This window comes from Lagenorhynchus albirostris, chromosome 16 (genome assembly GCF_949774975.1).
Source record: "Lagenorhynchus albirostris chromosome 16, mLagAlb1.1, whole genome shotgun sequence".
Lineage (NCBI taxonomy): Eukaryota > Metazoa > Chordata > Mammalia > Artiodactyla > Delphinidae > Lagenorhynchus > Lagenorhynchus albirostris.
The window spans coordinates 1,719,171-1,733,551 of NC_083110.1; the positions used below are offsets into that span (position 1 = coordinate 1,719,171).

General features: G+C 42.8%; 2 protein-coding genes and 1 long non-coding RNA gene across 9 annotated transcripts in view; 1 reads left to right on the forward strand and 2 right to left on the reverse strand.

Moving 5' to 3' along the window:
* NUP133 (nucleoporin 133) overlaps positions 1–5,033 on the reverse strand; it is a 57,175-nt gene extending 52,142 nt beyond the window's left edge. For all 3 annotated transcript variants that reach the window (XM_060126399.1, XM_060126400.1, XM_060126398.1), the window contains exons 1-3: positions 4,767–5,033; positions 2,986–3,104; positions 320–423 (exon numbers count right to left, since the gene is read on the reverse strand). In XM_060126399.1, coding sequence (XP_059982382.1) covers positions 320–423; positions 2,986–3,104; positions 4,767–4,948 — 405 coding nt within the window. In that variant the 5' untranslated portion in view covers positions 4,949–5,033. The remainder of the gene's footprint in view (positions 1–319; positions 424–2,985; positions 3,105–4,766) is intronic.
* Positions 5,034–5,196: 163 nt separating this feature from the next.
* Positions 5,197–8,040, forward strand: LOC132506851 (uncharacterized). Its single transcript, XR_009535974.1, has 3 exons — positions 5,197–5,310; positions 6,087–6,322; positions 7,417–8,040. It is a non-coding gene; the product is annotated as an uncharacterized LOC132506851 (long non-coding RNA).
* Positions 8,041–12,187: 4,147 nt separating this feature from the next.
* Positions 12,188–14,381, reverse strand: part of ABCB10 (ATP binding cassette subfamily B member 10) — a 32,701-nt gene continuing 30,507 nt past the window's right edge. For 4 of the 5 annotated variants that reach the window (XM_060125612.1, XM_060125611.1, XM_060125610.1 and 1 more), the window contains one exon: positions 12,188–14,192. In XM_060125612.1, coding sequence (XP_059981595.1) covers positions 13,961–14,192 — 232 coding nt within the window. In that variant the 3' untranslated portion in view covers positions 12,188–13,960. The remainder of the gene's footprint in view (positions 14,193–14,381) is intronic. The other variant, XM_060125609.1, reaches the window with a different exon arrangement.

The window sequence follows — 14,381 nt, forward strand, 5'->3', positions numbered from 1 at the left end:
TCAGTTGATCAGCTTATGTGGATGGCTTTTAGTTTTAGACTTCATTAGACAGAGTGACTAGCATGACATTCATTAAAAACTTCCATGTTTCTAATTTTATTAAATGTAAATAAGATGGATCTTGCTTAAAATCATGATAAGGGGAGAAACTTTTTTGAAATGATATGCTCAGTATTTCATATTGCTATGAAAATGCAAATCTATAATGCTTGAGTAGATTCAAATTATGGTCCTCCAACAACTCTAAAAATTTAGGGTAAAAATTCAGAGCCAATTAGGAATCCTCTCCTCTCTTTCCAGCTCTCTAAAGAACCATTACCTTGGTAATAGGTGACAGAGCAATCTTCCAAATAATGAGTTTCTCTTTGCAGACCAGACAAGCCCATCCACCTTCATCTATGTGAACAGTCAGCTGATCGTCAACTGAAGAAAAAAAATGAGGTACGTAATTAATCTTAAAGTATGAATAAGAAAAACTTAAAACTTCCTCACACCAAAATCTTCTTCATTGGCACCATCTTCACCTAAAAAAGTAATCAGCACACACACACGAGGTTAACTCACAACAAAAAATACTCTTGAATAATTCAAGAGTTATTAATATCCGAAACAAGAGATCCATTTAACTTTGACAACTACTTTTAGAAATATATCTAAAGGCAAAAAGTATATTTTGGGCCTAGGTTTAATATTTCTTAAGTTTTGTTAGAGACAGATATCTTACTTTTTATAATATTATATTTAGTAACATTCATAATTTTGATAAAGCAACACAAATAATAAACCTCATTAAATATATAAAATATTTCAAGGAAAAATCACGTTCCTTCAAAAGAACAAGATTTTCAAATAAGAGCTCTCTGAAAGTATGATAAATTACTTAATTATATGGTGACCTAAAGGGTTACATTCCGTATTAAGTGACAAAACTAAATTAGTATACAGTAGTCACTCCTCATCCTCAGTTTCCGTGGTATCAGTTACCTGTGGTCAACTGCAGTCCAAAATATTAAATGGAAAATTCCAGAAATAACACTTCTTAAGTTTGTGATGAAATCTTACACTGTCCTGATGTCCTGATGGGGAGGTGAACCATTCCTTTGCCACCCGCCCATTAGCCAATTATAGTCGTAGTGCAGGTTATCAGAGTCACTGTCGCGGTATCGCGGTCCCTGTGTTGAAGTAACCCTATTTTACTTAAACATGGCTGAAAGCACAGAGAAGTGACGCTGGCAACTTGGACATTCTCTTACTGTGCCTAATTTATAAATTACACTTTATCACAGGTATGTACGTCCAGGAAAAAATACAGTACACACAGGGTCCGGTGCATCCCCTGGGGGTCTTGGAACATACGCCTGTGGATAAGGGAGACTGCTCTATTGCTGTTGTACATGTTGGTGGTAAACCTGAGTAAATGTATTAGCGGCCCTAGAGATTTAATTAATGTGAGCTTTGCTCTTCGTTTAAGAGTCAGGGTAGGGCTTCCCTGGTGGCGCAGTGGTTGAGAGTCCGCCTGCCGATGCAGGGGACACGGGTTCGTGCCCCGGTCCGCGAGGATCTCACATGCCGCGGAGCGGCTGGGCCCGTGAGCCATGGCCGCTGGGCCTGCGCGTCCGGAGCCTGTGCTCCGCAACAGGAGAGGCCACAACGGTGAGAGGCCCGCGTACCGCAAAAAAAATAAATAAAACTAAAGTCAGGGTAGAGGGGCAAAATAAAAGGCATCAATAATGTACAAGCTAAAATATCACATCATACCTAGGTTAAGGGTGGGCTTTTTGCTGAACTGGAGTATCTGCTCCGTATTTTCTTTTCCTGAAAGCACTACAGCAGCTCCAAATCCTCCACTGGTGAACCCTTGAGGACGCTAACACAGCACACCAACTGACTAGCACTTGGAAGTTTCCACGTGAGGACGAGTTCCTCTCAAGTTTACACACTCTTCAATTTACACATCCTGATTTCTAGAGACTCTCTCCTCTGAGGCTGTGTACTATTTGTTATTAACATGATCTGGTGGAGGAACCAGGAGTGTGTCAAAAGGTTTAAATGCAATTTAAGCTGAAATTTTTAGACGGGAAAAGAAAATATATATTTAAAATAGGAACAATGCATGACAGAGGTTCATGGAAGTTTAGCTGCCTGAAAATAATTGGACCTGAAGCTCCCATGGACTTACTGGCAAGATGTGGCGGTTCAAGTTGATGAGAAATATTCCTTCTTGTTGAACGGAGTACTTTAAACTTTTGTGACTGTCATTCACAGTATGAAATCCATTTTACATCATGATGCATTCATACACAATTTTAATAAAACGAAATGAGAAGCACTCTGGTATTTTGCAATCTATTTTACTTCATTTTTAAAAAAAATGCTGGTCATGAACCACTAAACTGATTTCAGTCACTACCTGCAGTCTCAAAAACACTGTTCCAGGAAATCACAGGATGCTCTGAACTTTGCTCTTCTAGTCACCCCAACTCATCCTTAACGGTGTCTTTCTAAAGCTTGTGTTGGCTGCACCATCCACACTTCCACTCTAATTGTCTGCCAGGAGAATCTTCTAATGGTGCACCAAACTGATAACATAAATTTGTGCATACAGCCTCTAGGGTACTACATAGGATCCAGAAATGGAGGTAAAACTTGATTCTACTGAATTATTAAACCCAGTAATGTGAGGCAGTAGTTTTTTGGATTTTATTTAAAAAGCATATACTCATATACTCAATCAACTTTTGAAATTGGACTAACTTTTGCATATACAGTATGTACAACCATAAACACTTATTTTGATTGTGCTAAAATGAACTCATTCTGCTTCCCAAATTTATATTTCTCAATTACAATGAAAAACCAAATAAGCCACCTATTTCTCTCCACTGAAGTGAAGGTATACCAGAGAACGCACAAATTTCAATCTCCATGCCAGACCTAGGCTTCATTTTGCATTGCTAACAGAGACAAATGGAAAATGATACCCACCGTCAGCCAATGTTAAGGCTTCCATGACTTTAACAGGGAGAGAAGATCCAAATGTTTTCACATCATAGTTCACAGACTCAGTTATGGAGTGGTGTGGGAATATTCGTGTAGGTGTTCCTCTAAAGAAACGGAACCATATTATTTCACTCATAACTTAAAAATTTCCATTATTCATTATAATTTTTATGTATATATTTTCGCAATAAAGAGAAAATCTCTGATAAACAAGAAGAAAGATGAAGTATAACAGTGAAAAAACCCTGGCTCATATATACTGTGTTATTAAATTTAGTTTTCATTAAAAAGAAAGACTGACAGGATTTAGGAAAACTTGGTTTCAGACTTTCATGCTCTAGTAATTAGATGCATGATCTACTCACTTAAACTCTTTATAACTCTGCCTCCTTAGCTGTGAAATAAGAAGGCTGGACTAGATCAGTGTTTTTCAAATTATGGGTCTCAATCAACATTTTTAAAAAACGAAATAGAATATAGAGTTTATCATACTCTGTGGTCAAAAATGTTTTACAAACATTGGGTTAGATTATCTTTAAGCTCTCATCAGATACAGAATTATAAGAATCTACCAGATTTATACAATCAAAATCAAGAAATTAAATAGGGTCGTGAGTATCTGCTGCTACCTGGTCTTCGATAACAGATACAGCAGTAGAAATTATATTTCCTTCTCCCGTTCTTCTTAACATTCAGAAAACCAGTGTAAATTTATTAGTATAAAAGTTATTCTACCTCTTATCACAGGATTAACTGAGGAGATGCAGAGTGACTGAGAGCATTGTTTCTTACAAAGTATTATAACAAAGGTTTTTCCTTTCAATGATTACCGAAAGATAAGAAGAAATTAAAAAAAAAAAAGAAAACCAAGTATGACTTTTATTCACTGACTTTTCTCAAAAGGAGTAGAAAACAATCACAAGATTACCATTTGAAGAGCACTTTACAAAACGCAAAAGGATACAAGGTATTCTTTAAAAATCATTTCTCCTTTAAAGTATTGCAAACTTCTATAGATAAATTTTAACTATAAGTTCAAGATCCAGTATCACCGTCTTTTTGCAGGGGAAAATTCATTTTTGATAGATGAATTCAAAAGAAACCACTCAAGACACATGTTAGCTGCTTCTAAAATTCTAGTTTAATTATGAAAGGGGAGATGCAGACCACGGTTTCACGAGTGACGTGAACTGGTGTGCCACGCTTTTATTTGGTAACAAAACTACTAGTCTTATCTCATTGCTTATGGAAAGCCTTTTCCCTATTAATTTGGCTACAAAGCTAACTTCTGTAGCTAAAATCCCTTTAATTATCCACCAGCGGATATTAAGGGCAGTTAGTATGTTAAGCACATATAATGATTTTCCAGGGTTTGAGGTCCTCACTCTCCACTTTACATCTGCATCGTGGCATTTCATACTGACTCCTCGCAGGCTCTGGTCAGGTATCATTATCGCCATTTCGCAGACGAAGAGATCATGAGTGACCTACACCAGATCACAGGGGTACTAAGAGTGAGGCGGGTAACCACTGATTCTAATCCAATGTGTTCTTCACCTCTACACAAAGGTAATTCCATGCAAAGTGCATGATGCGAAGACTCAATTGATGAATTAAAGCGAGACTGAAATAACACACAAGGATGCAAGGGTGACAGAGGTCTCTTCTCCCAATACACTGGCGTCCCGCGCCGTCCCCGGTTCCGGTGGCTTCTGGAGGCCCGTGAGCCTGTGAGTCGCCAAACCCAACCCGGGACGATCACTCACCGCGAGCTCAGCGAGCTACGACGGCCGGCCGGCGAGAAGAGCACCGGAGAGCTGACCGAAGACCCCAGGGCCAAACCCTTCCTGCTGGTCGCCCGGGGCGTGGAGCCCGGCCCGACTCCGCCCAGCGGGCCCCTTCGAGACCCGGGCCCCGGGGTCCGCGGAGAGGAGACGGCCGGGAACATGACGCAAGGGAGAGGCTACAGAGAGCGCACGTTCAACCGTGGAGCTGAGGCTCGGCCAGCGCGCGAAGCTTGAACACCTGAGGGGAAGGAGCGAGCGTGGTGAAGACGTCAAAGCGCAGCGCCAGGCCACGGGGCGCGCTGTGATGACGCCAAAGCGCCGCGCCGAGGCGCGGGGCGTGGTCGGGAAGTCAGAAGAAACCGGGAAGGAAGGGGTGGGGTGGTGACGTACCCCACGTGACGTCGAGCCACGGGGCGTGGTCAAGGCGGCGGCCCCTAGAGGGGGAGAGGGTCTGTGTGCACGTGGACCCGTCCTGGAGCGGCGAGAATCCGGAGTTTCCAGGGAAGTGAAGCAGCAAAAGCAGGTGCCCTTCTCCAGTCCGGCGGGTGGGGGTGGCCCTCCAGCAACTGGAACGCAAAGCCTCTGCACGCTGGTCCTTCCTGAGCCTCTTGGGAAATGAGTTCTTCCCTGGTCCAAGCTGAGAAGGGAGGAAAAGTGTTAAATCTGACACTGGTTTCACACTCAGTGTTTTAGATGTTATTCTTTAGGTTTGTCATTTCCCATTCACGTTGGTGACGCCACAAGTCCGTATCGCTAACCAGATCTGCTCAAAAACCACAGGCTTCTGACAGCCGCCTAGTGGACGCTTTCACCTGGAAGTCCTGCAGACCCCTCACAATTCAGTCGTTAAAAGCTGGTTTCACGCTTTCATTAGGACCCCTATCTTACTACCACGTCTGCCACATTTGGTAAAACTGGGCAGTTGGCCAAGGCAAAAGGAAGAGCTCTGGGCTTCCCTGGTGGCGCAGTGGTTGAGAGTCCGCCTGCCGATGCAGGGGACGCGGGTTCGTGCCCCGGTCCGGGAAGATCCCACATGCCGTGGACCGGCTAGGCCCGCGAGCCATGGCCGCTGAGCCTGCGCGTCCGGAGCCTGTGCTCCGCAACGGGAGAGGCCACAACAGTGAGAGGCCCGCGTACCGGAAAAAAAAAAAAAAAAAAGGAAGAGCTCTGTCCTAGGGTCATTCTTCACACTCTCCTCCACTGTGACACCTGGGACATTGTACTGAGCATCTGTAGTAGAAACCACATCTGCACTGCCTCTGCCTTGGTTCACGTGTTCACCTTTTCCCTCTCTTGTAGACTTTCACCTCTTTTTTGAGTCTCCGTGCCTCTGTGTAGTCTTACAACACTGTCCTCCCATGCTGCCAGCTGATAAATGGAATATTGCCTGCCGTATCAGTAAACAGAGAATGTCAGTCATCAGCGATTGCAGCCACAGCTGATGGTGAGCTGGTGAGCCTTGAGGAAACTCAGGATATTAAAACACAGGATGCTGGCCCCAGATAGCTGAGGTGCGTATCAAAGGAATGATTTCGGTGAGCCCAGACTCTTGCATCTTCCCATACATAGAAAAATACTAAGTTCCTAACTTGACATACCTGGTTTTCTTTAACAGTAATATTTTGACATTCAGACTACCTGCCCTTTGTTGCAAAACCTCTATATATCCTGGCTCCCCCACCACCACCTCCTTGGAGCAGTTCTCTCAGGGTCAGTTGAGATGCTGCCTCCTGGGCTTGAAGTCCTAAAAATTCCTGCCAAATAAAACACAACTCTCAACTTTTAGGTTGTGAATATATATTTTTAATTGACACCGCTTAACAAACTAAGGAAAACCGGAAGCTGCTCTTGGGCTTCTAAATGCTCTGGCTGATTGTTGCCCAAAGGTAATTTGCTAAGCTCCCTTGCAGGGTCCTTTGTGATTTAACTCTGGCTGGCTTTTCTGTCCCTAACCCACACCCCCCTCCATTGCCCTTGCACATGTGTCTTTTGCCTGGAATGCCTTCCCTCCCCCTTGGCCCACAAGCGTCTGCCTCTTACATCATCTTACTTCAGTGCTGCCTTCTCGGTGCAGCCTTCCACAGGACTAGGCATCCCTTTATCCTTTGCCCCCTGTGCTCCTACGTAGAGGCTATAATATTTTTACACTGCATGACAGTTGTTTACATAACCGTCTCTCACTTAACTCCTTTTGAATGCCTTAACAGCTGTTCCCTTTGTGCACACCATAACAGGTACATAGACTTTCATTAAATATTTGTTGAAATAAGGGAATGGTTAAGTAAACACTGGCATATGATGTGGGAGACCACAATGTGGATGTCAGGTGTTGGCACTTCCCCTGGGAAGCCATTCTTTTGTGCACGTTATAGCATCAGGACAGTCACTCAAAGGTTATATAGGCAAGCTGCTTTGCTCTTTCTTCTCCTTAGATTTATAACCCAACTTTGCACCTCATCTTTGAGTCTTATAGCTTTTATAGCCCCGTGCATTCCCCTCTTGTTTCATTCTTACCAGGGGGATGAGAGTAGTGGCTGAGCGGGTATTTGTGGGATAAATCTGTTCTTGGGCTTTGTGGGCCTGGTTAGTGGTTTGTCCACCAGCCAGTTATAAAAGTTGCTATTTGCAGGGGCTGGAACGACTCGCCAGCACCTTTGTGCTCAAAGGAACTTCCCTGGAGCCCAGATGTATGACTAAGGAAGGATGGCGAATAGACAGTCACTCACTCATTCTGGATTTACTGAGTACCCACCGCGTGCCAGACTATGCGCTAAGTGCTGAGGTTTATGACTGTAAACAAAGCAGCCACGGGCCCTGCCCTCGTGGAGTCACAGGCCAGTGAGAAGGACGGATACTGAACAAATGGACACAAACTTATTTACGCAACTACAAGTTGAGATGTGTACTATGAAAGAAAAGAGCAGGGTGTCTGACAGAGAATGACTGGGGTACCTGATTTTGGAAGAAGATCTACAAGGCCTCTGAGAGAAAAGGCCGTCTATGCTGAGACGTGCCGTCAGCCAGGCAAAGAAGAGGAGGAAGAGTGTTTGAAGCAGTGGATCCTCAGGCAGAGGTCCTGAAGCAGCAAAGAGCTTGGTGCATTCCAGGGACTTCAGACAAACCAACCAACAACAAGTGAGTAAAAGTAGAGGAGACTGGAGAAATGAGGGTCCAGGAAGGGCCTTGTAAACTCTATCAGACAAGATCCCAGAGGAAATAGATAGCACCCTCAAGCTGGGTAGAGAGTTTAATAAAGGACTATTAGGGGGGCTTCCCTGGTGGCGCAGTTGTTAAGAGTCTGCCTGCCAATTCAGGGGACGCGGGTTTGAGCCTCGGTCCGGGAAGATCCCACATGCCGCGGAGTAGCTGAGCCCGTGCGCCACAACTACCGAGCCCTCATGCCACAACTACTGAAGCCTGAGTGCCTAGAGCCCATGCTCCACAACAAGAGAAGCCACCACAGTGAGTAGCCCATGCACTGCAATGAAGAGTAGCCCCTGCTCGCCGCAACTAGAGAAAGCCCGTGCACAGCAACAAAGACCCAACGCAGCCCAAAATAAAATAAATATATAAAATTTTAAAAGAGAACTATTAGGGATTGTGTAAAGCCCTGAGGCTCCTAACAGCAGATGGGCCAAGAAAGGAAGTGGTCACCAGAACCTGAGAAATAGGGCCACCTGCCAGAGCCGTGGCCTTGGGTCAGGAGATGCAGCAACTCATGGCAACCCGGAAGGAAGGGGACTGGGAGTGTTCGTACTGTGACCTCAGTGCAGGGAGGCCAGGGTGTGAGGGAGGAGGACACGAGGACAGTCTGTGGAGGCCGGCCTCCCAGAGGATAGAGTGGAGAAGGCACGTGGAACAAAAGACATCACATACACCTTGGGGCAGACGAGGGCTTCTCTATCCCTCCCCAGTGCTGCCATTTCCCTGTTTATCCTTCTACCTCATTTAATCTAGTGCAGCCACTTACTTTAGAAATCCAGAATGAAGGGCAGTGTAGTGCAGTGGCTCACCAGCCTAAGTGGGCACCAGCAGCACCTGGAGGGCTGGCTAAGCTACACGGCTGAGCCCCATCTCGGTGTCTGACTCGTTGGGCTGAGGCTTGAGAGTCTGCATTTCTAACAATTTGCACTCCCAAGTGTTATTTATTTTTAACATCTTTATTGGGGTATAATTGCTTTACAATGGGGTGTTAGTTTCTGCTTTATAACAAAGTGAATCAGTTATATATATATACATATGTTCCCATATCTCCCCCCTCTTGCGTCTCCCACCCTCCCTATCCCACCCCTCTAGGTGGTCACAAAGCACCGAGCTGATCTCCCTGTGCTATGCGGCTGCTTCCCACTAGCTATCTACCTTACGTTTGGTAGTGTATATATGTCCATGCCACTCTCTCGCTTTGTCACAGCTCACCCTTCCCCCTCCCCATATCCTCAAGTCCATTCTTTAGTAGGTCTGTGTCTTTATTCCAAGTGTTATTGAGACAGCTGTCTTGGGACATTTTGCTAACTACTGTGTAGTAACTGACAAGAGTGTATAGACTCTGGAATTAAATGGGACTTGTTTCAGATACCACCTCTGCTGTCTACTATCTGTGTCACCTTTTTGAGCCTCTGATAAACTGCTAATAGTGCCCACTTGTGAGAATTAGAGAACAGAGACACCATTACATTTGTGGATGTCAAAAAACACAAAAAATCTGAAGGAAAAATATTTATAATAAAATAGTAAACTTTAAAGAAAATCAGTAAGAGAAAGTAAGCTACCCCAATAGAAAAAAATGGAAATGTATGAAGGGCATGAAGTAGCACTAAATCAAAGACTAAAAATGACAAAAAACACATGAAAAAGTCTTAAACTTCACTACTAATTAAAGAAATGCAAGTTAAACCACCCATCAGCACTGTTTGCCTGTTGAACCAGCAGGAATGTTTTAAAAAATGAAAATAGCGGGCTTCCCTGGTGGCGCAGTGGTTTAGAGTCCGCCTGCCGATGCAGGGGACACGGATTTGTGCCCTGGTCCGGGAAGATCCCACATGCTGTGGAGTGGCTGGGCCCGTGAGCCATGGCCGCTGAGCCTGCGTGTCCGGAGCCTGTGCTCTGCAACGGGAGAGGCCACAACAGTGAGAGGCCCGCGTACCGCAAACAAAAAAAAAAAAAAAGAAAAGAAAATAGCTCATGTTGAAAAGGCTGTGGAGAAAGAGGTCCTACTGTATAGCCTCCCGGTGGGATTATGAATTAGTAGTCTTTTATTAGGACAGTCTATCAAAAAGCCTTATAATTTGTATATGCTCTTTAAACTTGGCCATTTCACTTTTAGAAATTTGTCTGAAAAAATCAAAGAAATCAAAACAAAGATATATAGGTAATGTTTATGACAGCAAAGAATACAGCAAGTAAGATAAATGTCCAACAATAGATTTCTAGTATATTCACATTATAGAATGCTATATGGTTAAAAAGAATACATGTGGATGTGTTTAATGAATACTTGCAGATGTAGGAAGATATTATCAAATAAAAAAAGCAGTTTGGTGGGCTTCCCTGGTGGCGCGGTGGTTGAGAGTCCGCCTGCCGATGCAGGGGACACAGGTTTGTGCCCCGGTCCAGGAGGATCCCACATGCCGCAGAGCGGCTGGGCCTGTGAGCCATGGCCGCTGAGCCTGCGCGTCCGGAGCCTGTGCTCTGCAACGGGAGAGGCCACAACAGTGAGAGGCCCACATACCGGTTAAAAAAAAAAAAAAAAAAAGTTTGGTTAAAAATTAGTATGTCCACTATAAGCCCATTTTTGTTTCATTAAGATAAAAAGAAAAATACCCCACAAGTGCAGCATGTGTGTGTGTAAGATTCTCAGCCTAGGTGTGCCTCCCTCTGTCCAACCTTCCTAAAACTCAGCCCATTCTGTTACGACCACACTGATTGATGTGGGACTCATCCCTGCGGTCAACAACAGGGAAGCAGCCAGGATTATTTCCTGCAGATGTGGTAGAACTATCAGAATTCCATTCTCAGCAACACAGTAATTATGATCCTTTTCAAATGGAAAGGCAGGGGTGCAATGAAGAACTCATCATGGAAATTATCCAGGCCTAGTCATTTCCAAGGCCCCCATCTAGTGGCAATGGAACTTCTTGAGATAACTCTAAATTTCAGCATAGTTTAAACATCCTTCAAGCAGTGAAGAATGTGTGTTGTTTTCCCCAGTGCTGGAGGCTGCAAACTTTTTGTCAAGGGCCAGAGAGGAAGAATCTCCAGCTTGCTGTCTGTTGCCCTGAGTATGGCTGTGTTCCAATAAAATTCTACTTATGGACACTGAAATCTGGATTTCATATACCTTTCATGTATTATGAATTTTTTTTAACCATTTAAAACTGTAAAAACCATCCTTAGCTTTGCAGGCCATACAAAACAGGCAGCAGGTCACAGCTTGCGGACCCCTGTGCCAGCCCCAGGAGGGGGGTGCAGCCAGCACCTAGCACAGGACCTAACAAAATAGAGGATGCTCCACAAGTGTTTACTGAATGAGTTGGACGGCGATTACCAGCTAAGCTCCATGATGCCTCAGATGTAAAAACGTAGAAAAACAAACACCCTCAAACGAACATTTACAATGCAGTTTCCATATACTTCTTTCATTAATATACTTAACGTTTTACAAAATTTACATTTGTTTTCACTTATTTTCTAACAGCTTTGGCACTTTTATGGAATAAAATGGATTTCCCTAAGTGGAGCCCTACTTTATAAAAGTACATATACAGGGTACGGCCTGTAATGGTTTAATTTGTGATTATTTCCTGGGAACCAGTCAGGTCCAAGGTCAGAGACCTTACACAGAGAGGAGCCTGGGAGAGCAGACAACAGAACACTAAGCTCACTGATGTGACATTTTATCTTCACGTGGAGACTTTCATGTGATTTAAACTTCTTTTTGCTTATCTTCTAGATCAGGGGTCCCCAACCCCAGGCCACGGACCGCTAGCAGTCCGTGGCCTGTTAGGAACCAGGCCGCACAGCAGGAGGTGAAGGGTGGGTGAGCGAGCAAAGCTTCATCTGTATTTACAGCCGCTCCCCATCGCTCGCATTACCACCTGAGCTCCGCCTCCTGTCAGATCAGCGGCAGCATTAGATTCTCACAGGAGTGCGAACCCTACTGCGCATGCGAGGGATCTAGGTTGCGCACTCCTTATGAGAATCTAATGCCTGGTGATCTGAGGTGGAGCTGAGGTGGTGATGCTAGCGCTGGGGAGCGGCTGCAGATACAGATTATCCTTAGCAGAGAGGTTTGACTGCATAGTAAATCAACTGCTTGCAGACTCATATCAAAACCCTATCAGTGAGTGGCAAGTGACAAGCTGCATCTGTAATAATAATAGAAATAAAGTGCACAATAAATGTAATGTGCTTGAATTTTAATCCATGACATAAAATGTTACCCAAGACACAATTAACACATTGTATAAGAAAATAAAATGTAATGATCAAATTCAATTTTGTAAATATTTCTATGGCACAAAGAGATTTCCCTCAGATCCAACCTTGTGATTGTATCTTTCTGAGAACTATACCATAGTAGTAAACCATGAAGAAAACAAGTAAAGCTTGTTAAAATTACTGTCACAGATGTACTGTTTACTAATTCAAAGAACACTGAGTTCATTCATTCACTGAACTCATTTTATTCATTAATAAATTCCCTTACGTAGAATAAATGTAATACTCCATCCTTATCGTGAAATAGTGGTTTCTTCCAGTATAATCAGGAAACTAATCAATACTTAGGACACGAGGAAACGTCCATTTTAATCACATCAACATTGTCACTTCTTAGGTTCTGGCATTATCAATGTAGAAAAGCACTTTTTCTTGAGGCAACAGCAAATTAATGGTGCCGATATGAAATACGACAAATCCAATGGCGTCAGCATTGCTTGAGGAATTTTCAGAAATTTAGGTGAATAAAACTACAACCACAAATAAAAGAAAGATGGTTAGTTATGTCCTCTTTTCAGAAGAGTGAAAAGCTCTTAAGCTTTCTTGATCTTCTGCAGAATAGCAAGAACGTATAAGTTTCCTTCAAATGTTTTAAGGTTGAACATTACAGTTACATTAATAATTTTGGAATTTAGCCTCATTGAATGAAATTTCAAAACTAAGTAACTGATAAAAAGCTGTAAAATTTGGCTAGGAATTATAAACTCTTAAAAGATAATTTTCAAGATACATGCCTCAGACAACATAAGTGTAAAATTCATTTTTACATCCTTCTTGATAATACCTGGCTTCCCAAATTCACAGAAACAAATATGTAAATAATGAAATCAGAAGTTCTCATATTCAAAGGATGGGGCCTCTTCCCTTTTCACAACTCATCAGGTTCTTAGGTGCCAAAAATGTTGAAAATGCACACATCCAAACACAGTCTCAGCCCAGAGGAACACATGTCCCTGAACTTTCACACCTCTGAAGAGGGGAGATGGGGAACATACATGATCCCTCCTTGCCATGTGATGTTAACTATTTGTGTGTGTGTGTGTGTATATATATACACACACACACACACATATATATACACACATATATATACATATATATATACACACATGTATATAGATACATACATATATATATATATATACACATATATATATATGTCAGGTTTGCTTTATGAGATTATCAGGATAAAATAAAGGGTTAGATTTTCACCTTCTGTTTTGCTACCTGGTACAACGATACCCAAAGTAGGTAGAGTACTACCAAGAGATTACACAGTGATTGGTAAAGTGGCCTAAAATAATTAGGCTCTTTATTTATAATTCCCTTTTAAAAGTTGTCATTTGACAATAGCTTCAATTTATAACAGCAGATAAAGTGAGGTGCCAGGCTATATTAATCAAAATATTCCAAGATGAAAGTACAAAACCTGAAAATAACTTCAGTGAACTAGACATTTAGAAAGTTACAATTATTAAAACTCTGAATAAAAAGGTCTTGAGAACAGGTCGATCTCAAAACAATATTTTACAATCTTTGGAAAAAATAGGCAGATTTCAAATAACTTGAAGTATGATTTACAGATTTCATACAGCCTGGGTTTTTAAAAAATGTTTTTCCTGCAGTGCTGCTTTGATTTAAAGTGTCTCATATTAAGTTTACCAATAATTGCTTCTTTATGCTGAAATAAAACTCTGTTTATTCATTAATTTCCTGTATATCCCGTCTGGTTTCGAAAGCAGTTCTTCGTGTTTCCCACACTCGGTGATCTTCCCCCGATCAAGGACAGCTACCATATTGGCATTCTTAATGGTGGACAGACGATGGGCGATGATGAACACCGTCCTTCCTTCCATCAGTCGATCCAGAGCTTGCTGAACGAGGTACTCGTTTTCAGCATCCAGTGCACTGAATAGGAGAACCCACAGGAAATCAAAGACGTCAGGGCCACGCACACTGTTCACGCGTGTATTTCCTGGTACACGTACACTGGCCCCTCATTAGCAGCCAGTTTTCACTATGATCAAAATTGTAACTTCTTGGGTCAACTATCTATATTTTATATTATAAAGTTACTATAAAAAAAAGAAGCTTTGG